This window comes from Enoplosus armatus, chromosome 20 (genome assembly GCF_043641665.1).
Source record: "Enoplosus armatus isolate fEnoArm2 chromosome 20, fEnoArm2.hap1, whole genome shotgun sequence".
Lineage (NCBI taxonomy): Eukaryota > Metazoa > Chordata > Actinopteri > Centrarchiformes > Enoplosidae > Enoplosus > Enoplosus armatus.
Window position 1 is genome coordinate 8,541,720 of NC_092199.1, and position 27,651 is coordinate 8,569,370.

General features: G+C 43.6%; 1 protein-coding gene across 11 annotated transcripts in view; it reads left to right on the forward strand.

Annotated features, from left to right (window-relative positions):
- tcf7l2 (transcription factor 7 like 2) overlaps positions 1-27,651 on the forward strand; it is an 85,789-nt gene that overhangs the window by 43,216 nt on the left and 14,922 nt on the right. For all 11 annotated transcript variants that reach the window (XM_070927194.1, XM_070927195.1, XM_070927197.1 and 8 more), the window contains one exon: positions 26,804-26,936. In XM_070927194.1, coding sequence (XP_070783295.1) covers positions 26,804-26,936 — 133 coding nt within the window. The remainder of the gene's footprint in view (positions 1-26,803; positions 26,937-27,651) is intronic.

Here is a 27,651-nt window from a genome sequence, read left to right on the forward strand (position 1 = left end):
CTACTAATGCAAACCACATGCTTGAGCTGCGCATCTGCATAAGTACACACCTGCTTAAACTGTGGACAGTCTTTTAACTCAAACAGTAAATTCAGGCACACTCACGCCAGAGGCAGAGCAGCTGCGGAGCCGGGTCAGGTTGGAGTCATTGTAATCTTCCTTGACATAATGTAGTCCTTGTCTTTGGCTCAGCCTGTGTGTGTGTGTGTGTGTGTGTGTGTGTGTGTGTGTGTGTGTGTGGAGAATGGGAGAAAGATATCGTGTGTGCAGGTGGGGCTGTGTGATCTGTATACTCTGTGCTTGTAAATAAGTGTTTTTGTGTATGTGTGTGTGTGTGTGTGGTAGTGGGCCTTTCTCTCCTGGCTGGTAGTCAGTGCTGTGTAATTGCCTGGCTGTCTGCCACCGAGCCCCACTGGAGCAGAGACAGAAGTGGAGCTGTGTCTTACACAACGTAACACAGCAGCCCATCTGAACCGCTGGCCCAGAGTTTGTTCAGCTTTGGGTCTGGACACAACATGGGATCTCTTGAGATGCAGAAGAGGCCAGGGGAGATTTCTAAACACTGATGAATCAAAATGTATATATTTAGATCTAATGATTAAAAAAACAAACCAAGATTTGAAGTGTATCATCACTTCCGTAAAATACAAAAAAACTGAAATATACCACACTTAAATTCACAGCCTGACAACCTTCAATTGCTGAGGTCATGACAATTTTGGAAATAATTAGAACTACAAATAATGAGATTGTTTATGCCAGAAAATAAGGAAACATGGTCATCACAAGTTGCTGTGGCGTCTTCAAATTGCCCGTTTTGTCCAGCCAAAAGTCCAAAACCCAAAGGTATATAATATGAAATAATATAACGTAGAAAGCAGGAAATTCTTAAATTGGCGATGTAAAAACAAATAAATGTTTGGCAGAAAGTGTTATGAAATGCAGCACTACTGCTACAGGGTAGAAAGCTCTTAACTGACAGACACAGACCAAAACAGGGCCAGCCAATCAGAAGCCACAAAACAGATTTATAACCTTGGCATAAAGAACATCTCTCAACTGGTGCATGTGAGGGCCAGGTCCTAGGTGCACAGGCAAGCACATGGCACACGAGCTGCACGAGTGCAGTTTCAGCCTGCCTCTCCCGCCATTTTAATTGTTATATCTCCTCAGCCTTGATATGAGCAAAAAGGGAGGCCTCGGCAGAACCTGGCACATCAAAGGCTACCTCCCCTAGTCTTACAAGTTGCCTGTCTCTTTGGAGGAGCCCAGGCTTCGGAGAGCCAGAAAAGGGGATTGGAGAGGCAGTGTGGATTCCCGGCTGGAATGAGTTTGATGGGCTAATTGTAGCCCCCAGTGGACACAGACACTCATCACAGAGGGCCGGCAGAGAGGGAGAGCTCTGGATGAGAAGCTGCAGTGGCTGGAAAATACTCCTGCTAGCTTTCCCCTCCATCTCTGGATCTCTGCACATGGCTCTCTGGTGCCTTTGATTTCAGTATCCTGTCTTGAGCATATGGATGTCAGAAATATTCCCGACACATATCACTCTTTTTCTCAACTGGTCCCTCATTAGTTGTGCTGCACATTTCAGTTTTCTTTTTCTTGGCTCTGTAAAACTGGCAACTCCCTTGAGTAGTCCTGCCCATCTTTGTGTTTTCTCAGAAGCCTGCAGTGGTTTTTTTTGTTGTTTTTTTTTCTGAGATGGAGCTGTAGGCCTAATCTGCTCACTTTGACATTCTCCATCGGAATTGACACTTTCTCCAGGCAATTGCGCTCATTAATGATGCAAGTACATCGGCAAGCCTTGACGAGAGCGCTTGTTGGTCACTACATTTAATAAACCTTCTGACCGCGCAGAATCAGAGGCAGAAACATAACACAGTGCATAACAAAACAATGTAATGCACAGACAAAACACACTCAATCCTTGTGCCTTTCTACCAACAACATTACCAACTGGCTCAAATGCAGTGGTGATCAAAAAGGCTCTCCGCAGCTTTGAACAGTTCTCTTTTTTCCTCCATCTGCATCAAAAAGAAATCAATAGCCAAAACTTTTGAGCACATGTATCAGTTTTTTCCCCCCCCATTGCACCTCCTCCCCATCGCCAGTTTGGCAGTTGTACATTATGCCACAAGAGTAAAACACAGTTAAAAGGAGAAAGGCACAAGGAGATGACACCAGCAAGGAAACTGCTCGTGTTGGGTAGGGCCAGGGCTGGGAGAAAATCAATGGGAGGGAACACTTCCATACACGGAAATGGCACAATGGGAGGGAGAGGAGGGAGTAAAGATTTTTTTTTTTACTGAAAAATGATGCATTTGTTTTACCCAGGGAGAGAAAAAGCAAAGACGAGGAGAGAGAGAAAAAAAACACTCTTCTGAACATCTTTTGAAAAAAGCAAGTTCTTTGGTGAGGTTGAGTTGTGTGGTTAAGGTTTGTTTTATCCAACTGTGCGGAAGCGTGTGTAGCTGTCTTTCAGGTCTCTTTTTAGTTGAGGCGCAGAAAGACTACTCATGGCATGTTCAAGGGCACTCAGTGGACATGGATGCCCTGCAGGAGGCGGAATTATGAATACAACATGAGTAAACAGACACCTACATATACTATTAAAATAGTAAGCCTAGTACTTGGCAAGACACAATCCTAAGTAGTAATTTGAGCTGGTCTGTAGCAGTTCAACCTTACTCTTCTGAGGGTCATTGATAAAGACTTGTGAAAAATCAGCTCTAATTTGCCTGATAGTGGCATGATTTGCACATTGGCAGTAATGTATTCCTGTGTGCATTCCTCCAATACAACCCTTTTAGTATTCAGTTTAGTGATAAAGGATTTTTTTACACAGCAGCTGTGAACAAAGAATACAATAGCACACAAACTCGAAACACAATTCCGAGCCTGAGCCTTGAATGGCATTCAGACTTCACTGTGACTGAGCGAACCCATTCAGTGGGAGTACGCGGCGGTTGGAGAGATGGTATCAAGTTGCCTGCAGATGGAGGTCAGTGTGACTGGCACAGTTGGCACCTTGGCACAGCGGCAGTGTGCTGCAGCACTCGGCTCTGCAAAGGATGCGTCGACTGAAGGGGGGGACTGGGGAGCGAAGCGTTTTTCTCACTTCTCCTTGTTTTATTGTCTGTGCTTCCTGTTTTGAAAGCCATTAAGGAGCAAATTTCCTCACAGCGAGAGGGGAGATGAAAAGGCCCGGTCTTTTGAAACATGTCCAAGCGCAAATGTGAAAAAGAGGGGGAATGATAGCTATCTGTAAACATCTCTGTTGAGGGGTCGACGGAAAAGGAATTGTGAGGGAATGATACATTCATTTGCGTTCTTTTTTTTTTTTTTTTGATTTGCTGATGAAAGAGATGCTGCAGTTTTTGTTCCAAGCCAGCTGTATTGCTCTATTCACAACCACACTAATATATCAGGGCAGGCTCACATAACTACACAGCCACCACCCCCTATCCCCTTCCGAAAATGCTTTGTGACATCTGCATCCACACATGTCTGCATTCACTGTAGCCAGTGAGTATTTATAGACGAGTTGGTTTTGTCATCCATTGATCCTTTCAGGTTCTCTGATCACAAAACTGCACTTTTAAGTAGCTTTTATGTGGCATCATAAAGGTAATCTCTATGTATTTGAACTGAGAGCACCTGAGGTTACCTGCAGAACCTGACCTGGTTAGGAGGACTTGATCAGGCTCTTGGCAGATCTTTGTTTCTAAGTCCAACACTGGTAACACCAGTTAGTCATTTCGTCTGTCACAGCTGTCATTTCTGTTTAGTATCTGTTTAGTTGGCATACAGTGTATTTACACCATTTTCCTCTCAGTGGTGCTTGCCTGGTTTCTCAAGAGTAGCAGTAGCTTGGTGCTGCAGACTCTCCTCCTCCCTCTCCTCTTCCTCCTCCCTCCTCCCTCCTCTACCCCTCACTGCCCCCGAGCCTGGCCAGTCTGTGCCTCTTAATAAAACTGACAGGCTCTAATTGGGCTTAATTGCACCCTTCGGGCGTCGTCAAAAGGAGTGTTGCTAAACAAACTGCAGGGTCTGCAAGCAGGCCAGCCAGTGTACGGCAGCACATTGGCCGCTGAGCTCATGCCTGCATGTGATGTGCAAAAATCGCCAAAGTTATTGTATAAATGTACAGTATATGTGAGCGTATCGTAGCACAGAAGGAATGTGCATGAGTAAGCATCAGATTTAATTGTGTGGGTGTATGCGTAAGTGGTTGGAGGGATGTAGCAAACCATTCATTCCTCACAGTGAGCCAACTGAACAAGAGCTCACAAGTCTGAGAATCTTATGCATTCAAGCAGGCAGCATCACCTGACTGTGAATCTCTCAGCGCTCTCTGCCGCTGAATCGGCACAGACAGTAAAACAGAGTATGTGTGTGTCTTTTGAGGAAGTGTCTACAACTCCAGGTGTCAGAAAAGCCTTTTAAATCCCCACTATTATGAAAAACCCCAACCAAATAAATCCCCGCCTGCTTTTCAGCCGTATAAGCAAAAAGATGAAGTAGTGCTCTACATCCCAGTAGCACCACCTCCTGGTTAACGGACACGGGCGACCACCACACTGGCTTCCATTCGAACATGCTCTGACTCAGAGAGGTGGGGCAGGCGCTCACCACATGGGCCTTTGCTGGGTCACTGAGCACAATCGATGGAGAGCTCCAGATGCGATTGAGTCATTGAAATGGCAAAGCCTAACCTGTGTGTGTGTGTGTGTGTGTGTGTGTGTGTGACAGAGTATGAGACAGTGGTGACCCCCTAAAGCTGCGACCCGCAAGGAAAAAGGAGAGATAATCACATTGAGCACAGCACTGTGCTAAAATTCTTCTGGCCATTTGTTCCCCCTTCTACCCTTTGAGCTATTTACTCATTACAGCCTTTCACAGCCTGTTAGTCTTCCCGAAAACTTTGGAGTTCCCGTTTGTTTTGAAGACATACAGCTTGATACAAAAAATGCTACAAACAGGATGATTTCTATTGTGTGCAGCGTGCAAGCACGTTATGCCAGGAAAGACACGGGGAGCGAGACATCCATGGTGTATTTGTCCAGAGCTTAAAAGTCATGTAATGATGCAGTGGCTGAGCTGGAGCCCCATAAAGACTGGAAGGGCCTCATTTCAGTGGCCTGCTGCTGCTCCAGTGCCTGACTTGCAGACTCTGTCACCCCTTCTTTTAGGAAAAGAGGCAGAGCACATAATTAAGATATACAGCCCAGGGTGGACTGAATATATAGACTGAAAATATAGAGGAGCAGACCAGTCGGCCTCAATCACAGCCTGTGGTTTAGTGTTTGGCTACAGACGGTGCCCAGACCTGTACGAGTGTGTGTATATCAGTGTGTAACTGTGTGTGTGTGTGTGTGTGTGTGTGTGTGTGTGTGTCTGTCAGCAGTCTGAGCAGCATGCTATAAAAGGCTGGTGAGTCGAGCCATAGCCTCTCTGTGTGTCGGGGTCACAGTGAGCCAAACTGTTTGTGAACACGTACACACACTCTATGTGGGTACTCTATGTATTTATTTGTGTGTGTGTGTGTGTGTGTGTGTGTGTGTGAAGGATGCTCCCTCCACGCTCGCTGACCCAAAGTACCTTCCTCATTCCGTCTCTCCGTATTCATCCCTGTAGTAATATATAATCCTGCCGTCTTGGGCAATAGTGTGTATCTGAGGGGACACATCCTCCTGCTCCTTGACTTAACGCCCAGCGTTCACACACACAAACACACTTTGCCGCTCACGCCTCAGTTGTTTCAGTGCTTTGTCACTCTCTAATGATAACTATCCATCAATGGTAGGGGTGTTGCTCTTGGAAATGAAGATGGATTGAATTAGTGTTGAGTGCTCTGGCCGCAGCATTGCGGTGGCAACCCGTAATTACACTGTCAGGACCATTGAACCCCCCCTGAACGAGACGTTGAACTTAACACATTTGCACCAGTGTTGATTACAAGGTCTTTTAGTCTGGTCAGATTCACATCATGTGGTTCCTAATAGCAAGTGAAAGGCCCAGTCATTTGCGGAGGATTAGTGTATCGTGGTGTGTCTGCAGCGGTTCCTGTGCATCGAATCAACGGCAGTGATATCGACTGACTTCTGCAAATATACCTTTATTGTTAGAAAAATAAAAACAATAGCAAAGCTTCATGCAGTCTCATTATGAACAAATACACATTTGGCTGGTATTTAGCTTTCAGGTTAGGTTCAGGATCTGTGGAAAACACTGCTGTATTTGCAGTTATAAGCAACAGGACATTCATGAGAATTCTGAACAGGAGCTGACATTACACCGCTGGTCTTTGAAGAAACACAAACACAGATAGCGTTTACAGTGTGGGGCGGAGAAGGCAAGTAACAAGCATAAACAACCAAACTCTTCCCCCCTACACCACTCGGTTCCCCGTGTCTCCCCCTCTCTGTGGGAAATGAAAATTGGGCTGAAGTGTTTGTTATTAAACGCATCCGGGGGAAACTCCTGGAAATGGACTTAATTTCATATAGAGGCACATGACTCGGAGGATCTTAGCGAACCAATTAACCTCACCTCAGCTCATTAAAAACTCTCCTTTCATGGCCAGAAGCAGCAACTCATCTGCTAACACGGGACATGAAAGCGCAAATTTGTCCATCCAAAACTCTTAAAAGTAATTGGAAAGGTATATACGAAGGGCCAGTAATCTAATGACACAGCCTAACTCGAGTGAAGTGAAAATAGAGGTGATTATTGAGAACATCCATCACACAGACGATATCATCACATAACTCTGAATATACCATCAGCTCTGTAAGCACAGCAGCAAGTTCTTAAAAGTTACCCCTCAGGATTAAGACGATTTCACTCAAGGTCAGCGCATGGTTGAGGGGCATCCTGAGTGCAACAGCAGCTGGAAATTCAGAAACATCTCCTTCACACAATAGAGGTCAGTTCACTTAGTGGCTAAATGAATGCCAGGTGAGCTGTTCTGCAAATCATTTCCGGTAGCAGCAACTGCAATATACCTGACATTTTCCAATTTTTGTTGCAGTTAAATTGAATGGTTTTCTTCTGAAATGGCCCACATCCATGCCAGATAAGTATAAAGAATGTAAATAGTTGCCACAGAGACATTTCTTTGGAAGCACATAGCCTGCCCTGGAATTTAAAGAAAGTCACTGATTTTTATCAGTAGAGAGAGATCTAAATATTTTTTTCCACCAGAGCACTAGAGGATAAGATGTGTGTTGTGATGTTTTCCTGCTTAGCTCAACACGCTCCATTGTTGCCTGGGGTTTTCTCTTTCAATCTCATTGAAAGTCCATTTGTGTCCCCCAACAAGAACATTAATATTAGTCATAACTTAAGGATTACGGCTCGGTAATTGCATGTGCACTGTGCTCTGGCTATTTTTCTGCACATAAAACATCAATTTCAGGCCTTTGTTGAAACTATCTAATGGGTTAATGGCGTTGAGAGGAACCATTCATCTCTTGCACGCCAGCATGCGTGTCTATGTGTGCATTCGTGAGTGCGTGCACGTGTGTGCATGTCTTGGCCCACACTGAGCACACTCATCAAGCCACATGCAAACAACCAATCTCTGTCATCTGCATCAAAATAATTACAGAGAGATAAACACACCATTTGACCATTTTCACAGTGATCTAATCTGAAGCCAGGCTGTGAAAGCGCACGGGGGAGATGATCAAATCCCTGCTTAATGGAACTGATCACTACTGTGTGTTCGACATTCAGCCGACAGCCGTATTACAGATTCATCTCCTCGTCTTTCTCTGCATTCAGCCATGTCTGTTTAGAATAGAAATTAGGGTGAAAATTACGGTTAGTATAAATTTAGATTTTCACTGTGTGACCCATTTTTCTTGGCTGTATATACCATGTAGATCAAATGAGAGGGGCAAAAAAGGGCCTTTTGTCTTGAGGTCAGGATGGCGATGAACTAGGAGTGTATTGGTTACAGCTCTATTGCTCCGCGCGCTTCCATCTCCCTTTAGCTAGAAGGCAAACAGCATCCGAAATCTGATTAGCCTCCATTATAAAGAGTGATATTTTCATCCCGCCGGTTCTCGGCAATGCGTCAGAGCATTTGGCCGCTTTAATGCCGGGAAAGGCCTGCTCTTTTGACAGATAGTAGATATTCTTAACATCACTTGTTTGGACATTTCTGTCTTTTGTGACATGGAATAAAAGACGGGCAAGAAAATAAAAAGCAACTAAATAATGTCAAAAGATCAGAAATCAATGGGCCGGAGGAACGTGATCCGTACGGCTCTGTGTGCGACCGACCCCCCCCCCCCCCCCCCCGCAGTGTCTTTCCACAACCACTAAAGTTGCTTTTGTTCACCCCCTCGGAGATGTAACTCAAGCATGAGGAAGCCGTCTGACAATGTTTGGATATCGGCAAAAAATAGCCTTTTACTTAAAGGTTACTGGCCAAGGTTTATTGAGTTACATGTTCATCAGTGATGGGAGGCAGAAGAGTTGAGCCATGAGAGAGCTTCGTTAATGTGTCGGTTTGTATTTCACATTTTGATGTAGCCGTGATGGTGAGTAGCAGGAAATGATCAATGAGGCTGTGGATAAAATGGTAGTTTAGATGGAAGTTGGGTTTTGGACAGATGTTTTTTATCTTTTTATCTAACAGAGCAACATCTAATCTATGCAGCAAAATACATAAAAAACTATTTTGAAATAGATTGGAAAAAATACAGGATTGTAAATTGCTGTATATTAGAAATGTATTTTAATAAATTTATTTTTTTAGAGGAGGCTCTACAGTTAGTAATAATCAGAATATATATGTAGAAAATCATTTTTTAAAATGTGTCTTTAAATTCTTTAATGTCTTGAATATATATAATGTATTGTACATAAAACACATTATTTTTAGGTAATATCATGAAATTAGCATTATATGTTCTGACAATGTCGCTGCAAGACAAACAAAATGTAATAATTTAAACAGTTCAATGCGTCTGTGAATTAAATGATAAATGCTTATGAGCAGATTGATTTTGAAGATTGATAAATGCCATAAAAAAGACGGAACATTTATCTTTTAAAGCGTTCTATTTCTTTAATCTGCTGGTAATAGCTCCCCTTGTTGGATACAGATAGATACTGCATTTATCACAGCCTGTTATTTTTGTTAAAACTGTAGGTCACTGGCAGGCTACTTTATCGCCTCCTTTTAAAGAAATGTTGGACTCCTTTTAAAATGATTTTTTACGGGTTACACCAGAGTTTACAGTATAGGGTTTCAACTTCTGTTGGAGTTGTGATCTGTTCTAATGAGAAAAAGAAAATGCAGCACCACAATGCTTTGTGTCACCCACTGAGGCTGAGAGATAGACACAGGATTAAAAAAAAAAAAAGAAAGAGGGGAAAAAAACAATTTCTGGACATTTCTAGGAGATAAATTTAATTTCTTTGCTATTTGGAGGTCTTCTTTGAAAATGCAATTGTAATGAACACATTCAAAACTGGAGAATAGATTTACCCTCGGCTTCAAATAAGTCGGCGTTATCGGACTCTGTCATTCGCTCCTTCCCATTTTCGAGCTGCTAATTGATGTTTTTGATGTCGGCGAGAAAATTGAAGAAAATGTCATGTGTGAACCGGCGCGGAAGTTAATAAGATTGACTTCGTTGACTGAATTCACAATGAGCGAACGAGAGGCGTGTAATGGGGACTGCTGCGAATTCGCCCGTCCATCTGCCGAAGGATGAAATCGACACCTAGCGCGAATGGGCCCGTAGAGGTCGATATGGAGGGATGGAGCATTTGGGATGCCCCCTCCACCTCAAAAAAAAAAATCTCAATGTTTTTTTTCCCCTCCCGTCTTCGCAGTTGGGTTTTGGTTTTGTTTCCCACTGATTGGAGTGCATAAGCAGCTGTTTTTCCAGAGGGCTCCTGCCCCAGCCCGGGCCCGGCTTTTCCGCAGAGTCGTCTCCCAGGGCTGCCTCCTTCCAAACAATAGTCGTTCTTAATGCTGTTTTGAGTCTGAAAAGCCACAGAGCTTTATAAAGGTTAGATTAAGATGTGGCTAAAAGATGCACCAATATCAGTTAGGGTCATTGCATATGCTTGGCCAATGTGTAACAGAGCCTGAACTTAAATCCCCTTAAATAAAAGGATAGAAGCACCACCGGGGTCGCTCCATCTTGAGCCATTTATCGAGCGCTGGCTGAAAGCCAAACGATAGCCGCTTTACTTCTCATGTTCTTTCTCTTAAAGTGAATTTCCTCAAATAATCAAATTATTAGTCAGTATTTGCCAATTGTTAATAAACGTATCACTCGTATAAAAGTATTTATTTGTCGATCCACATTAACGTTAAGTGTAATGGGTTCTACGTTTTTAATTGGGGTACGGATTAGTTGAGTTTGGTTCAGTGCTTCTGATTATTTTTCCCGGCCTAAAGGGGACTGAGCTAAACCCCTAATACGGCCAGTACCCCTAAGCGCTCTTCTTTTTGAAGACACCAAACAAAAAAAAAAGTGGCCTCTGCTAGCGTTCGGCCCTCCGAGGATCGTGGATAAGGGACATTATTCTCAGAATAGGCAATTAATTCCGCTGGCAACGATCGGTTAGAGCTTCTTCCCCCACCGCCCCTCCAAATGCCCTCCTCTCCACCCTCCACTCGCCATTTGAAATGCTAACACAATGAAATATTTTTCTATTGGTCCGTGTCCCTCGGCTAAGCCACCGCCGCGGGCAAAGAATTTCATCGACTGATGAGACCACAGGCATGCCCGATAAAAAGGTTAACTGTACGTGACACGCACTCCAAGTAGCCCGCGGTACCTTGAACTCTCAAGTTCTGTAACTTTTATTTGACTTTTTATTGTTAGCGAGGCCGGGCTTGTTTGGCTGGCGAGGCTGAAGACGAAGTAGCTTTTTGTCGCCGTGTTACTGAAAAATGAGGATAATGTGATGGCCTTTTTTTTTTTTTTATAAAGCAATTTCCTTGTTTTTTGATTTTTCTTTTCCTGTGACGACATTTTGCCGACGAGTTTCCATTGTTCGCTGATTATTTGACAGCTTTTTTCTTAAAAAGGAAATGGGCTATAATCAAATGCAATGCCTTTCAGATGATAACTTGGGATAGTTTTATCCATGTAATGTTGCGTTTCATACGGCGCGATTGAGGAATTAATTTGTCGAATGGGGAAAATATTCCCCATAAAGAAATGAAATTGATTAAAAAGAATAAATAATGCTAGGGTTTGTATTTGCGTGAATTATTATTATTATTATTATTATTATTCTGAAACTACCAAACCCTTTTTGCTTTCATTTACATTTTCCCTCAACGCGGTATACATTTTGTATCCATTGTGTTGGGTTTTACAATAGCTTGGCGCTGCTGTGTGAGAATAAAGAACAATCCAGGATGGCACATTCCCTCCACCTTCAGGGATAGCAAGGTAGACTGCCAGAGAGTGGGAGGAGGATTCCAGGCTGTTTTTAAATTGTTAGTAAAAGATACTGTATATGGGCACCGAATAGGTATGGCTGCTGCAGTACCCCCAACCCCATTTTTCATGCACACAAACACACACGCACGCACACACACACACACACACACACACCGAGAGCTGTGCGAGGACTGAGGCAGGTGGCTCCCCATGGCTGCAGCTTCATGACAACATGCCATTAGAAATAGCAGGCCTGTTGATCAATCCTGCCGACATGACAGCTTCGCCGCGAGGCCTGGCTCTTTGAGTGCCGACGCCGCGGCAGCTCCCTCTCCCGTTTCTCCCCACTAATTGGTGAAGGTTTCTCTTATATATGCTCGTGGCACAGGGCTTTTTTTCTCCTCCACCACCTCCTCCTCCTTTTCTTCTTTTTCTCCCTCTCCCTCTTTTTTTTTGCTTTTTTAGCTTCAGCTTCTCTTTCCCCCATCCATCCCCCCACCCATTTTTCTCTCTCTCTCTCTCTCTCTCTCTCTCTCTCTCTCTCTCTCCCTCTCTCTATGTGTATATATATTTATATATAATATATATATATTTTTTTGTTTTTCATTTTAACATTGTCACATTGGAAGCGATAACTTTGGGTGAGATATTGCAAGTGGGTTGAGTAAAGGGATGTGTGTGCCGCGGGCACTGTTCGTTCTGTATTTTTTGTGGGACTATAGGAGCTGGGATTTGACATTGACTCTAGGCAATGTGCATCAGCACCAGATACACAATGGGGAGCATCCAGAAAAAAAATTAATCTTTGTCAGGTGAAATGAAGGAGAAACTAGGCCTTTGATACAATTGCATTTTAATTGCATGGTTTATTTTGACAATTTAGGCAAGGCTGCTAAAAATATATATATCCATAATTAAGTGACACTGTGTCATTTACGTTGAAACTTATTTATTTATTTTTCACAAACAGCTGTGTTGCAGAGTCCGTATTTGTGTTTTTTTGATTTATCACGTAATCCCTTTCTTTCTCATCAAACAGAATTAAGTTGCAAAACGTCAAAACAATTGTCAGGAAATGGCTGCGCGTTGCTTGCTGACTTGTCACGGCACACGGGGCTGCGTTCTAATTCCACCAGCGTTTCGCCGGCGCATCACTCTTAAACGCCACCCACTCTGAATCTCTCCCAACTAAATAAATGAGGGGGGAGATAAGCACACATTAAATGTTTAACTGTCTCGCATTTGTCATCTGTTTTACCCCTCTTAATTAAACAGACGCAGCTTAGCCCCGGCACTCCAAGTGCAGACACACAAACACACACACACACACACACACACACACACACCCTGCCTGTGAGCACTGGAGCCTGAGCGCAAACACTGTCCTGCCGATGATTAATTTAGCCGTTAATATTTATTTTACTCAGTCCTGCTAAGTTAGCAGCTCAGTGGAGGGCGAACCTGAGGTTTTGTTTCTCAGTCTTGCAAGCTGCCTTGCTGCAAAATGAGGAAAAGATACACTTTTGTTTATTTTTTGTTTTCTTTATTTCATTTTTTGTTTTTTTTGTTTTTTTTTACATTTGTCCCATAATGGTTTCAGCCGGTAGAGAGGAGAAGTATTCTGTGGGCCGGTTGTGATTTGTGTCTGCTTCAGTATATTGTAGTGATACGGTGCATGTTGAAAACATTAACTACTACCTCCACCCAGTGGCATAAAATGAAAAAAAAGGCAGGTGTGATTGGCAGCACACAGTATTTAATGTAGTGGGAAGACTTGCCTTAAGCGAAGAGGGGGATGTATTCACCACACAATAGTACCGCTATCTCCCACTCTGCATTGTCTCTCTCATCGCCGACCTTATTACATGCCGTATTTGGCATGAAGAATCCTCTTCTTATCGACACTGAATTTTAATGCCGGTGCGCTTAGATGGCCGCCTTATGCTACTAGTTGTTTTGACATCATATTGCATTTTCTGTGTGTATGTGTGTTGGTTTATCATTTCTTGGTGAATCAGAAAGGAGATCTGTCTGCACCACTGTACACTACTGTGCTCTCAACTCGCTGACCGCTCTGTAAAAAATGTGGCGCGATTGAACATTGCGTGGCACCGGTGCTTCGCCGGGTTCTTGGGGCAACAGCAGACGTGGAAAGGGAAGAGAGAGAGCTGGAGCCCGGGCCGGGGTGAGTGGGAGAAGAGAGGAGAGTAGAATTGGGGGTTCCTCTGAAGCCCCCTCTCCAGATCCGAGGAGCAGAGCGGGGATCAAAGTGGCTTGTTTTATGTGGCTGGTGCGAGACTTTGAAGTCCTAGAGTCACCTACAGCACTCACTTCATCAAGTTCACTAGTGTCTTAATAGCAGATCAATAAGTTTCAAAGTCAGCGAGTTAATTTGATACTAGCGCTGATGTGATCACGCTGGGCCACAGAGCTGCCTGCTCTGCTCCCTCTCGTCTCTCTCTTCCCCTTCTCTCCTCCTCACCTAGATTGGACCTGTTTTAGGCTCTCAACTCGAATTAAGCCGCGGTGGGATTCTGTGTTCGGTGCCTGTTTTCATAGACAGCCTCATGTGAACACTTAATCAGTGTCTGCGCTTGTGTCACAACAATTAAAAGATCATTTGTTTAATTAGAATTTAATTTACAGCACTCCTTCGCAGCTGTTTGAATTTTACGGTCTATATTTTACATCCATATTTGTGATGTTTGCATTATAAAGGGCTTATTTGTTAATGGGAATTAATAATGTCTGAGCTGCAATACAGATATTTTATTTCTCTGATATTTTGAGCAACAAATCATAACATTTTTCTGGCTCAGCACAAAAAACACTCAAATTAATGTAATTTTAATTTATCTATTATTAAATCCAGTTTGGCTCCCTAATTTTACTACATTTATCATTCTTTACTGCTGAATTGGATCAAGTCTAATTCATCAGACATCTCATTGTGAGATTTAAATTCTAAATTTTAAAGGTATGTGTATAATAATACACATTTAGGTAACATTTTAACATCAGTAAAAAATAAACTGTGATAATCTAAAGTTTTAAATGTAAATGGAGCGCTGAGAAAAAGATTACGGCAATGCCGACGGAATTTGCAGATCGAGAGAATCAGGAAAACGGAGCGCTTTCTTATGCGCGCTATTCATTTCAGAAAAAGGCAGCACCATCTGTATTTGGTTCCGTGATACCAGTGAGTTGGTGAGGCTGGATCGGCACCTGGAGAACAAAAGCCCAATTTTGTATGTTCATCTAAGGGTTGCTAATGGTATTAGGGAGCCGGCAGGGTGGTCGGCAGGGGCCCGGCGCTCCAAGGTGAGCCCGCAGCTTGACCCCCACACTCACACCAATTCACTGGGCTGCTGGCATTAATGCCCCACATCTGCCATTTTTTTGTGCGACCCCCTCAATGCTTTCCCCTTTATTTTATAGTTGTATTCTTCAGAAGGGCGCAAATAGAAAATACGTTTTAATTTGACCCAAATAAGATTTTGCATTCGGCCGCTCCACTGACCGAAATCAGTGAGCGGAGAAGACTAATCGGATAATGGTGGGAAAAGGGTGGATGCTGCTTTCAAAGCTTGACTCTGTGTTGCTCAGAATTTGCAATATGTGAGAAAAGAGAAGAGGGTTTGCTTTCTAAAATCATGCAAAAGATACAATGATGCTTTTGGGTACAGAGGAGTGAAGAAGATGGCTTGTCATCTTAATTTTTCGAGACAGGTACAGGTAGGAATGCTTTTGGTTCAGACAAATGTTTCAGATACGAGAGAGCTTTATATTTATTAAACCGTTACAGAAATAATATTCTTCAGAAAAACTGGAATGACATCATTATTTAGGAAATATTTAAAACTGTGCATTGTGACATATTTGATGAAGGTTTGGAGAATTGTGCAGAGAGCCGTAGTTGACAGAGCCGTGGTTCCTAGTGTGAAGCTGTTTCTGTGGGGAGCGGGTGGCGGAGCAGGGAGAAAGCTCCTGGATGGAGCTGAAACGCTGCAGCGGGTGGTGCTGATGGAGGCTGCCTGTGTGGTCCTCAGCGGTCGGCGCTCCGCCGGGCTCTGCTGAGAGTGCTGGAGGTCCAGGCTTTTAATGAATGTTTCATGTTAAATTTAGCGCCAGCGTTGTTCACAGTGCAGCGCACTTGTACATCTTATTTCTCTTAATGTTCCAACAAAGGTGAAAACGCAAATCCAGATCTTCATGTAAAACGAAAATCAAGGAGAATAAATCCGTTGTATTTCATCAAAAGATTAAAAAAAAGAATGTTCTTTGAATTTAATCTGCAGTCATCAAAATTATTTGTAGTTTATGATTTCAATCTTTACAAAAATGGTTAAAATTATGAGTCAAAATATTTCTATATTCCTCTCCTTTTTTTCTTGAGGTTCCTGCTGTTCATGCACCATGAAATCTTGCTTCATTAAAAGTGTATTAATCTTGTCTCGTCTCATGGGAGGTACCTTAAGATGATGCTGTGTCTTTTTCTTTAAATTGTTGGAGGAAAAAAAATCTTCCAGATTTGGTCCCTGTCAGTCAGAAATAATTGTGTGCTTAATCTTGTCCCTGATGGATGACTTGGAGTTCAGCAATGGGCCAGCTCCAATGACAAATACAATATTAATATTCATTAACTGCTTTGACAATGCTAATTTTGATGCAGTAGTAAAGGGCCTTCCAAAGTTAGCGGCCAAAGCATCAGAGCTGAGCAAGGTGGCAAGATAATTTGTGCTGCTTTACTGAGCTGAAGGCTTTTAAAGTCTTAAGCAGGGGAAAAAAAGGCTAGGTACCACAAACAAAATAAAAGAGAAAGGGAAAAAGTTCAGACGCATTGGAAACCAGGACTGTGGAAGTAATACGATCAAGAGACGGCTACAAAAATTTGACACCTCCAATGCTGCATCTTTGAGCAAATATTTTTTTTATTTAAACAAAAACCTACAACAAAAAAGGAGCACAACATGGTAAGTCAGCACATTCTCCTTTTTTTTTGTTTAATCTTTTTGATCTTTTCAATTATCGCTATTTGAAGATCAATAGTCATTTTTTTCTGCTGTGGTTAAAAGGCTCACAGCGGTGGTATAGTGGATGGTCGGATCACGGCTTTAAGAGTGGGCTTCTTCTCTTCAAGCCACCAGTTGGCCGGGTTGAATTTTCTATTGCCAGCTCTCCCGAAAACCATACAGGGCTTGTATCCATTTATTGGTATTTTTGGTATTGTTTTAACTGCTGTTGTTGGCTTGTTGTCTGGCAGGTTTGACTTTGGAGATGGGGTTCCTTTTCCCCCCTCAGTTGTCTTAAGAGAGTTCAGGCAGGAGAGTTGGAGGTGCAAAAGCGGCACTACAATGACAGGCTCTTTTGGTGATAAATGTTTGTTTTTTGTCTTTTGTGTGGCTGTTTTTTTTCCCGGGGCTTCTTACATCAAAAATTGGGGCTACCGACGGGCAGGACTGAGGGGCAATGTGGCTGCAACACCACACACCCTTGCCCCGGATCGGAATGCTTTCTGTAGCCTTTTTTCTGACATTTTCTTCTGCCCAGCGTTTGTGTTTTTGATTTTGTATTTAATTTAGTGTGACTAGCGGTGAATGGAGCGTGGCTAGTTTTGGGGATTAATGACATGACGAGAGACACCCCGCTGCTTGAGTTTAGCCAAGTTAGGGCAACTCCTATAGACGGCACTCCACTACCTTTATGTCTGCCAAGCCGCTGAATGAAAGCCTCTCTCTTTCTCTCCCTCTTTTTGTTGTTCTTTCAACTTATCAAAGAAAGAGAGATGGACACAAAAGAGCTTATTAGGGGGGATATGAAGATGGGCGAGGGGGAAAGAGGGAGTCCCGGTCAGACGCGGAGAGGAGCAGCGCAGCCTGAATGTGCGTTTGAATGCATGAGGGGGCTGAGAGTGAACAGCCAGTTCTGGCCACCCGCTCGTGGTCCTCTCCGCTCTGGGACCTGAAGGGGCTGCCGACCGTCCTAAGTTGCTCCAGCATACCTTGGCTCTCGCCTGGTCCTCCGGACGCTCTCTTATCGGCTTAACCCATCGGGCGTTAGCGAGGGGCTGCCGTAGATGAGGTGCTGCCCCCCAGTGGATTAGTGGCTGACATGGTGGTGGGAGTCTGCTTGGAGTCTGTGCACTACCACGAGTGCCAGCATGCTTGTTTTAACCAGGAACCGAGCAGCATCCCAAATACAGCTCTTTTAAATGGTAAGACTTTTCAACATTTTAATTACGGCTGTGCTTTATTTTCTGGTGCTTGTTTGGCTTTAAATATAATGTTTTGATTGAATTTATTCATGGCTATTTTTCTGGGCTCCGTTTGGCAATTTATAACACTTATGTTGCTAAGTGACAGATTGACAATTTGGATAATGAAAGGCAGTGTTTGATTGCTTTGTCTTGACAGCCTGACAGGGGTGTATTATTCTAAGACATCAAACTAAATATGATTATTGTTTATTGTATGTTAAAACACAGTTATATTAAATGTAATTGATAAATGCCATTATTTATATTGAAGCAATTTAAAATATTATATGTGGTATTAACACTTAAATTAAAGTTATTTTGATCGCAAGTCTTATCTGTTACTCCTGTGCTTCTGTTAACATTAATAAATCAGGGTTATTATTTTTTAGATTTCATGTCTAAAATCCTTTAGTTTCTGTGATTTTTAATCAAATATGATTTTTTTTGTAAGTAACATGATTATACCGTTATTATTATAGTATGTGCTAAAGGAAGAGATCCAAGACTTTGAAGTTAGTATTTTCTCTTTATTGTTTTATTCTGCATTGTTCAAATTTATCTGAGAAAACAATGAATTTGTAAAGGTCAGAGGCCGTTCCGTTAGCTTGTTTTGTAAAAGTTTTTGTTCGTCCTTTTTCTTCTTGCATTGCACACTTTTGGGTCTCGTGCGAACACCTCAGACAGTGGAGTGGAATAGAGTTTTTTTTTTTCTCCCCCCTCTGCTCTCTTGTGTTGTGGCGTTGATGCCATTGTGGCTGGGTGATTGGGAGCTGTCCATCACTTGCTGGTGAACTGGCAGTTTACTTAAGAAAGTGCACGTGGGACAAAAGGAGATGGCAGGAGTGTGGCAGGCCGGCTGAATGGAGGGAGGGCAGGCAATTAGCCACCGCCTTGTTGGGGCTCTTTTACTTGTCAAGCTGGAGCCCCCGCGCTATTGTCCAAGCTGTGTAAAGGACATTCCCAGGGCTTTGTTTTGGCTTTAAGGGCCTCAGGACTGCCTGCTGCAGGCCAGGGGAAGAGCAGGGTCCTAACAGAGAGGCTGAGCGAGTACAGGAGAAAAATGAAAAAAAAGAAACAGTGTATTAAGAGAAAAGTCTCTAAGTTTTTAGTTGTTTCTGTTGCCAACTTTTAAAAAGCCTTACAGCTGAGAAACATTCATCTTTTTGTTTTATTGACCTCACTTTTAAAGATGCATTTCTTTCATTTCATTCACAACATTTCTAAATTCCCTCAATTAATTAAATTTTTCTTAATTATTTTCTTCAGTAACCTTCATCAGGTTATATTAAAAGATTATATTAAATATACATATATATGTTAACTGTGCTTAGATGGAAATAATTTCTTCTATAAATATTTAATTTGTCATGGTCATTAGTCAGGTTCAGGTTGTTAGAGGCTATAAAAGGTAATTAAAGGATGACAACTGTAGTTAATTATAGAATGTAAAACTGAAGTGATCCTTACATTTAGAAACTGGTTATTTTGTTGTCAGAATTGTCAGTTTTTATAATTTTAAGTTACTATGAAAAATACAATTTCTATAACTGAGGTGGTTTAACATTTTTTTTAATTGTGTTTAATTTTTTTTTCTCCTGTTCTTTTATCTATTTTCTTACTTTTTCTAGCACCTAGATAATATTTCCCTAATATTAAATGTTTAACGTGGGAACAAATCTTTTCTCTCAGCCACCTCAGGAAAAGCAACTCAAGATTTTTTTCTTTTTTATTGACTTTTTTTTTTTTTTTTTTAGAACAACATGGCAAATTTGAGGAACATGTTTAGTTTTCCACCTTACCAAATTAAAAGTCACGTTTGATGGAATTCCCCTTTAATGCACCTTGTCTGTGTTCTGTACTCTGATGGCCAACAGATCTCCTGAATTTCTTTGCGCTTGCTGAAAGACGTCTTGACCATGTGAAGCTTATCATTTGACTTTAGTATTCAGAGGAATAATGGATTTGAAGGTGAAATAGTAGAGAAAAGAGAATGGGGAGAAGAGGGCGCTGAGGAGGGGCTTGAGGCCTTGTTCACATTGAACCTTGAATGGAGACAGAGTTGAGGGGGGAGTTAAGAGAAGAATTGTTCTCCACTCTGAGGTATTGTTTAGAAAAAGGGTGAGTGGGGGGGGTGTAAAAAAAAAAAAGGATTGTGTCGAAAGGTGCCACGTCCGTGTCAGAGTGAAGGCTCTCTCTCCCTCTCCTCGGTTTCCCCCCCGGAAAGTGGGTATGAAGAGGGGACTGTCAGCATCACACAGATAAAGTGACTGTTGGCCACACTTTGCTGAGCCTGCCCTCCCTTTGTGGATGTTGTTGTGTCTTGTTCCTTTTTTTCCCTTCTGTCTCTCTCCCTCTCCTGCTCTCTCCTCTTTGTCTTCATCTCTCGCCTTGCTCGCTTTACCTTGTAGCCAAAGCTTTTCAAGCTGCCAGTTCGTCTCTGGGCATCCTGGAGGCACAGCAGAGCCCACACACATACACACACATACTCTTAAGAAACACATACACAGACCCAACGTACAGCAGGGATTTGGGTAATAACTGATTTTTTTGTGTGTGTGTGTGTGTTTGTGAGTATATATTTTTTCTGGAGTATTGCTTGTGGGAAGACTGCTGCAGTGCTGAAAAGCTGCTCACAGTAATTTTTTCCTTCTCTCTGTCTGGCTCTCACTTCTTGTACTTCTTGTCACCGGCATCAAAACTTTCACTGAGAAAGAAGAGGAGACTGCTGGCCGCTAAGAGCGAGGGCTTCTGTGGTTAGAGTGAGGGTTTTTGGGGATTTTTTTTAAAGATGGATGTGGGTGGGTGGGGAGGATTGTGGTGAGTGAGTGTGTGTGTGTGTGTGTGTGTTTATGGGGAAACTAGGCCTCAGACCCTGAGCCTGCTCTAGACACCTCAAGAGATACACACACACACTCTAATGTCAAAACCTGGGGGAACAATGGTCAGCCGGCCACGGCACCAAGTGCAAAGAGAGGGGGGACGATAAACACACATGCACACACACACCACACATGCCCAGGAACACACTCGCACACAGTGGAGGAAGGAGCCAAGGCAGAAACAGACAAAGAAGGAGGAGAAGTGAAGGAGGAAAGCGACCAAGAGAAGCAAGAGGGCTTCTTTCCGGCGTAGAGAGGGAAGGAGGATCTGGGGGGGCCAGGTGGAAGGAGGAGGAGGAGGTGGGGGTGGGACAGAGGGGGTCATGTACCCGCGGGATGGAGCTTCAGCCGGGCCGGAGGAGACGGGAGCCAAGGCAGGAGTCCTGGGCCCCGGGCTCTCTCTCCTCCAGCAGGTGGGCTGCTGGCACCTCAATCTGAGCAGCTGGGTGAGTAACGCAGCACTGCTCCCCTGCTTCTTCACTGTGTCTGCCTTTTCTTACTGCTGAAGTCTTTTAGCATTATTCTGACAGGTTGTTGTTGTTGTTGTTGTTATTGTTTTTGTTGTGGTGGTGCAGGTTGGTAGTAGGTTGGTGAGGGGAAGGGAGGGGTTTGGTATTTGGGTGGCGAGAGTCGTGGTCATCAGATTTTTAAGTGTCTAAAATATTCTGCCACATAGAAAACTTTTGTGTGTATGTGTGTGTTCATGCATGCTAATTAATAATGCATGCTAATTGCTCAAACCATGTTATCTCCTAGATTGATGCTCCACAGACTTTTGTAATTGTCACACACTTAAAAATAATTTATTTTTTTAATACTCTTAAATTGAGGCCTAAATAATAAATATTATAAACAGTTTATCTAAATGAATTTAAAAAAGAGGACATTTCCAGAAACATGATTCTCTCGAGAGGAATATTATTTACTTGACAAAACATTATTTGATCAAGCTCATGTCTTAACCATGAAATGTAAAATAAGATTTCAATAACCTCACAGATTAACATATCCCTTTGTTAATGTTGCCATCCAATTCAAATTCTTAATTGCCTGGCTTTCAACTGAAATTCTGAGGAGCTGATTGCATTTCAAAAGGCAGAATTCAGTCTGGCTCTTAACACTGTGATACAATATCACCTCTTAGAGAAACCCCTTTAACTCAGGTATGAGAGCTCAAGAGGCTGTTTACATTGAAAAGAAGAAGGCTTTAACACACGTGTGTCTAAGAGGCGATTTGTCTTTACAGAATACAACAGTTCTACCAAATACCACTTCATATTTAAGCTATTTGTGCGCAGTTTTATTTATCTGTGACATATCAGAACATGTCCTTTCTGCAATTCTATTTGATGTGCCGACTATCAAAGATGGGAAGCAAAAATAAATGGTGACGAACGACTTGAGTGCTAGCGAAGAGAGCAGGAGGAAGGGGAGCAAAGGCTCTGGCCCACATAATATTTTTGTTCAGCGCTCTGATCAAGCAGTCGGCATGTCACTGCAGCAAAGTGAATAGATTAACTTTTAAATATACTGTGGTCTCCGGAGCCCCTTGCCCTCAGAGACGCATCTTCTCTGCAAGAGAAAACTGATCAACACCTCCATATCTGCTTTTTAAATCCTTTTGCTCCCCCTACAATTCCCAGGTTCTTGATATTGTGGAGATTTTTTATTCTCTAATGATTAACCAAGAAATTTAGAGATTTCTGAAATAAAGCAGGGTTTTTTTAATCAGCGTGGTGCTGGAGGATCGTGGCTCTGATAACCCTTTAATTTGTCGGAGCATTTCATTTTCCATTGCCGTTAATCTCTAAGTATTCCTTTAGATTGTCTGCTTGAATCTGAGGATTGATTCGACTGAGTGCTACCAGGGCTAGTGTGTGTGTGTGTGTGTGTGTGTGTGTGTGTGTGTGTGTGTGAGAACATTGGTTGGTATGATATGGGGTTTGCTAGGAGATGAAGATCTTTAGCCTAGAGGGGGCACTCTATACCTCCCAAAGGAAAACAGCAATCGTGTTTGTTAGATTTCAACCAGATGATTCATTAGATTGGTGGCAGCACAGTTTGTACTTTTTGTTTTGCTCAAATCAAATGATGCGCACATACTCGCACACACACACACAAATTACTCTTCTCTGACACTTTCCCCCAGCTCTCCAGTGTGTGTGTGTGTGTGTGTGTGTGTGTGTGTGTGTGTGTTTTCTGTGCGGTGTCACTCCATGTGCCTTGGACGTGGGCCACTTGCACGCTCTGGGAGAGGCTCAGGGCGCTCTGGCAGCTTTTTCTGCTTGCTTTGGAATTTGGAGGCCTGAGAGGACCCCAATCCATCACGGCACTGTCATCCCCACATCTCTCTCCTCTCTTCCTGGCCTCCCTTCTCCCTTCCCTGCCCCGGCCTCACTACAGCTCATTAGCGCCCCGCAAGCTGTTGTGACAACTCATCATATCATGACATAAAGCAGAGAGACAGAGGCTCTAGCCCCCTGCCCAGCCACCCCCTGGGCCCGCAAGGTCGCCACCTTCACATTTAGGGCTCAAATTGGCCCTACGAGGTGCCACCAGGCGGAAATGCAAGGCCAACAGCTTTTTCCTGTCCGGTCTGCACCTCTCTGTCCCCCTCCCTTTGTCTCACTCCGTCCTGCTGTCACTTTCTCACCCCCTCTGCCTTCTCCTGTACCCCACTCTCCCTCCCCAGAGATCTGACTTGAAGCAGCTCATTCATTTGTCGACTTCCAAAAGGCTCTTTTCACACAGTGGCGGAGCAGCATTTCTCACCAGCTAGTATAGGAAATATTTTACACTTGAGATTGTATTCTGGTGATACCAGCGCTGCAGCTTTTGAAATTAGTTTTAACACTTGCAGAGTTACATTGTTGAAGTTTTGAGACCATAGAAATAGCTGTGGTTGTTAGCCATCAATGCCCAGTAGATTACTTGTCACAGGTATTGTAGAGAAGCACCATTGTGAGTAAAGGGTGATCACGATGACATAAAAGACGAAATACAGATGCATATAAGCTCCTTTTCCTTTTGAGCATATGAGCCTCGCAGCTGGAAATAGGAGAATAGAATAGAATAAATAGAGCCGAGCCAATATCAACAGCATAACCAGAGGCGGCAACTACTGCTTCTGTTTGTGTCTGCTGTATTTAAGTGTGCTGCCTGCACTTCACAGCGCTGGCCTTCCTCAGCAGCAGGCGCCGTATGTGTCCTGGACGTGGAAAGAGTCAATGTGCTCATTGATGTTCGTAAAAGAGTGTGCTCTTTTTTTCTGCAGGGTCTTTTGAATGTGAAATCTCTCTTTTTGAGGTGTGAATCTGGTCATCATGACTACAGAGCAGTGTATCTGTTTGTCTTCTGCTATATTTGTTTGTTGTAATGACGGAGGTGGTGGGAAGGATGCGAGTCAGCGGGGGTGTAGGGGCAGGAAATGTTCTTTCTTTTCCCCTGGCTTTTGTGGAGCAGGGAGAGTAAAGCCTCCCACGTTGCCTGCTTTTGTTTCTCGGCGCTTTATGAGCTCTGTGCGGCTGAAGCACCCAGCAGCCTGCCAGACGAGTCCTGGGCTTGTATTGTCCCACAGTGGCCACAGGGCAGGTGCTGGGCCTCCCTTCCCGCGGGGACCACCGGGTGCTGCCTTGACGTCAGCAGGACACAAAGTGGATGCTACTGCGTGTGCGATGATCACATGGCATGTAGGGAGAGCGGGTGAGATAACTGAAGACTTCAAACCACAGGAAGTCCACATCAGCTGACTGACTATATATGCATCGGGTGATCAACGCTGTGGGTGTCAGTTTGAACAGATTTCTTGATTTTTCACCCATGTCAGCAGATAGAACTCGAAAGGAAAGACCTCTAAAGGAATGTGAAAATATAGAAAAGGGTCTTTCATTGGAAAGCAGCAAAAGCCACCAACATACTTACTACCAAAACTTGAGTTGATTTTTTGCTTCTTTTCTTGTCCCAGCCACTGTCTGTAGACTGACCCGACTGTGGAGGCAGCAGTCAGTCCAGCCCGTTGCTATTTGCCTCACTCTGGGCTTTTCAAGAAAAAAAAGAGCACACTCTTAGACCACAAGTGACTATGATGTAAATCGGCTGGCCTCTAGCGCTCCCCGTCTCTCTCTCTCTCTGTCCCATACACACCCTCTCTAACACCCTCTGTCTAAATGTGGACTCAGTGGATGGGCATTTTGAACTGTCTTCTCAATGGCCGGGGCCCCTGGACAAAAGAACTCATTTAAATGGCCACTAAAGCTTTTCAGCACTGTGAGATGAAGAATTGACAACATTCTTTCACATCATTACCCGAGGGAGGAGCGGGGAGTCGTGAAGGAGGAGGTTAGGAGGTGAGAGATGGGGGGGACAAGAGAAGAAGAGGAAGTGAGAGAGGAAGACAGAGGCCATCTTCTAGCATTCAGCTGCAGACTCATCAGCTGCATTTGGCAGCTCCATCTTGGTTCTTTTTTTTTTTCTACCAGTTTTTTTCCTTCTTCATCCCTCTATTCTAGATGTACAGATCAGATCAGGAGCCCCTACACAACGAGGAGTGCCTTGGTTTGTGTTTCTTTTTAACGAATCCCCTTCCACCTACCGCCCCCTCCACCCCCGACACACACAAACACACATACACACCCCCAACCCCTCTCTCCTTCTCTCCTCCATAGCCTTTTCAGCTCAGGGCTGTGAATGAGTCCCAGGAGTCCCTCTGCCTCCCTGGAGTTCTGCTGGGGTTCATTAATCTTTCATTGGGACCATGGCAATAGGGAATGCCCCCCCTTCCTCCCCACTCTCCACTCCCCCACCGCTGCCACTACAGAATAGAGGTCTAGATGGCCAGGCTTGTACGGACCATACAGATAGACAGCTTTAACTACCCAGTGAAAATTTAGCACGGGGCTCTGAATGGACTGTTGATGTATAAGGCTCTCGCACGGGCCCGATATTAACTTCAGCCTCAAACAGCCCCTGCACATGATTAGTTTGCAGCATTAAGTTCTGCTCACATTTGTCTCGCCCTGGGCCCACAGCTTTGCATTTGTATTGTCAATGAGCATCGGGCAACTGAGCATCTCATGTATGTATGCCCCCCTGCCAACATCTAGTCCCATTAATGTTTTTCAAAGTCTGTTGGAAATGTGCCACAGCGGAGCTTTTTTTTTTTCTTTCTTGCATGGGTTAAAGTCGCTAATGAGGGTGTGTGGCCTATGAGAGAGCAGATTGAATGCACACACACACACACACACACACACACACACACACACACACACACACAAGCAGCTTGGTGTCTTACTCCTCTCCCCCTGAACATATCATCCATGTTATGATAAGCCTGATTAGTGCTGCTTCTTTGACTGCTGAGGGCAGGATAAGGATGTGTGGGTAAAGAGGCGAGAGCAGCCTCTTCCACCAGCCTAATCTACAGCAGAGCTCTAATCTGGTTATCTTGTGGTCGGGGGACTGTGTGTATATTAGTGTCTGACTCGGCCTGGCCTTATGAGAGGGGCTGAGCGCCGGTTAACACGGGCCCACGGCAGCACACCCCTAAAGCTCCACTGTAATCTTTGGGTAATTGAAAAAAGGGGCCTGCACCACTTAGGAGCACAAAGAGAAGATTACATAGCTAAAACTAATTTGGCAAAAATGCAGAAATGGATTTTCAGCCCCACCTCCTCTCTCCTAACCCTTTTATTACAATACACCCCTACCCTCCATGAACTGGGCCCTGGGGGAATAGATGAGGGAAGGGGAGCGAGCAAGAGGGGAGACCAGGAGGAGGCTCGAGAGCAGGGAGGAGGCGAGCCAAGCGGAGCGCTGACTGGAGCTGCTAATGACTGTGGATTTACACGCGCCGCCTTGATTTCGTGGTTTACAGATGATCGATTACTTCACTGCAACCGTGGCTGCAAAGTGCCTCATCACACATCAGACCCAAATGTGAACTGGCAACCCCCCAAGCCCCTTCGATTGTGTTACTGAATTCCAGGGTGACACCGCAGAAGTGTTTTTAATTACAAACCACACTATTTTCACTGTGGCTTGGTGGTTTGGCGCCTTGAGAGGACCCAGAATTTGATAGCTTTTCTTTCGAGAGCCTTTAGACCAAGTTGTAATCCTGTGGCAAGCGCCTGCAATCTCTAACCCTAACCCAAATATTAACCGTCTGGTCTTTTTTTCTTTCCCCTTCTCTCTCTTTATTACTATCTATCTGTCTCTCTCTGTATCCTTCCTCTTTCTCTCAGTCTAATAAGGTTCCAGTGGTACAGCACCCTCACCATGTGCACCCTCTCACACCTCTGATCACCTACAGCAATGAGCACTTCACACCGGGGAATCCCCCACCTCACCTACAGACAGACGTGGATCCCAAAACAGGTAAGCCCAAACTATTTTTTCCACTGTATGCATGTTATCTTTTACTGCTGTGTGGAGAGTTTTATTCAAAATAGAGTTTCAGTTAGCTACGTGCTACTTGATTCCTGCTAAAAACACCAGTATAAAACAACACAGTGTGTTTTTTAAAGGTGTCAGGATGAAACGTCTGAACACCCCAATACGTTTCAAAAACTTGAAAAATAAGTCTCAGAAGTTGAGAAAACTACAGACGCAGCTCTCCTTAGATAAGGCTCTTCACCTCTTAGAAACTGTTTGCACTGATGGGTGTGTGTAAATGTTTTATTATGTGCTGCCACCATGGCTCACATATTCAGGACTTTGTTTGTCTTGATGGCGTCTGTCTGTCTGCAGACACATTCTTGTATAAGCAATGCAAGATTAAAACACAATTCAAGTGTCATGTTTACAATAGACTGTATTGTTTAAACTATTCTTTTTAATATTGATACCATCCATATACTGTATTATGTGAAAAAGTATTATGAAATAGAAATTCATTGATTGCTTACCTCAGAAACATAACTAGGACTGTTTACGAGATTGACAAAGTCATAGTCCTGTCAAGTGCTTCTTGTTGACAACTGCCGCTCTCATCTGTTACTGATTGATTTAGCTATTACACTCGTGAACATGGTTTGGCTTCGGTGGAAAGTGGCCTTACATTCGAGAACAAGAACCTGAACAGTGGCTCATA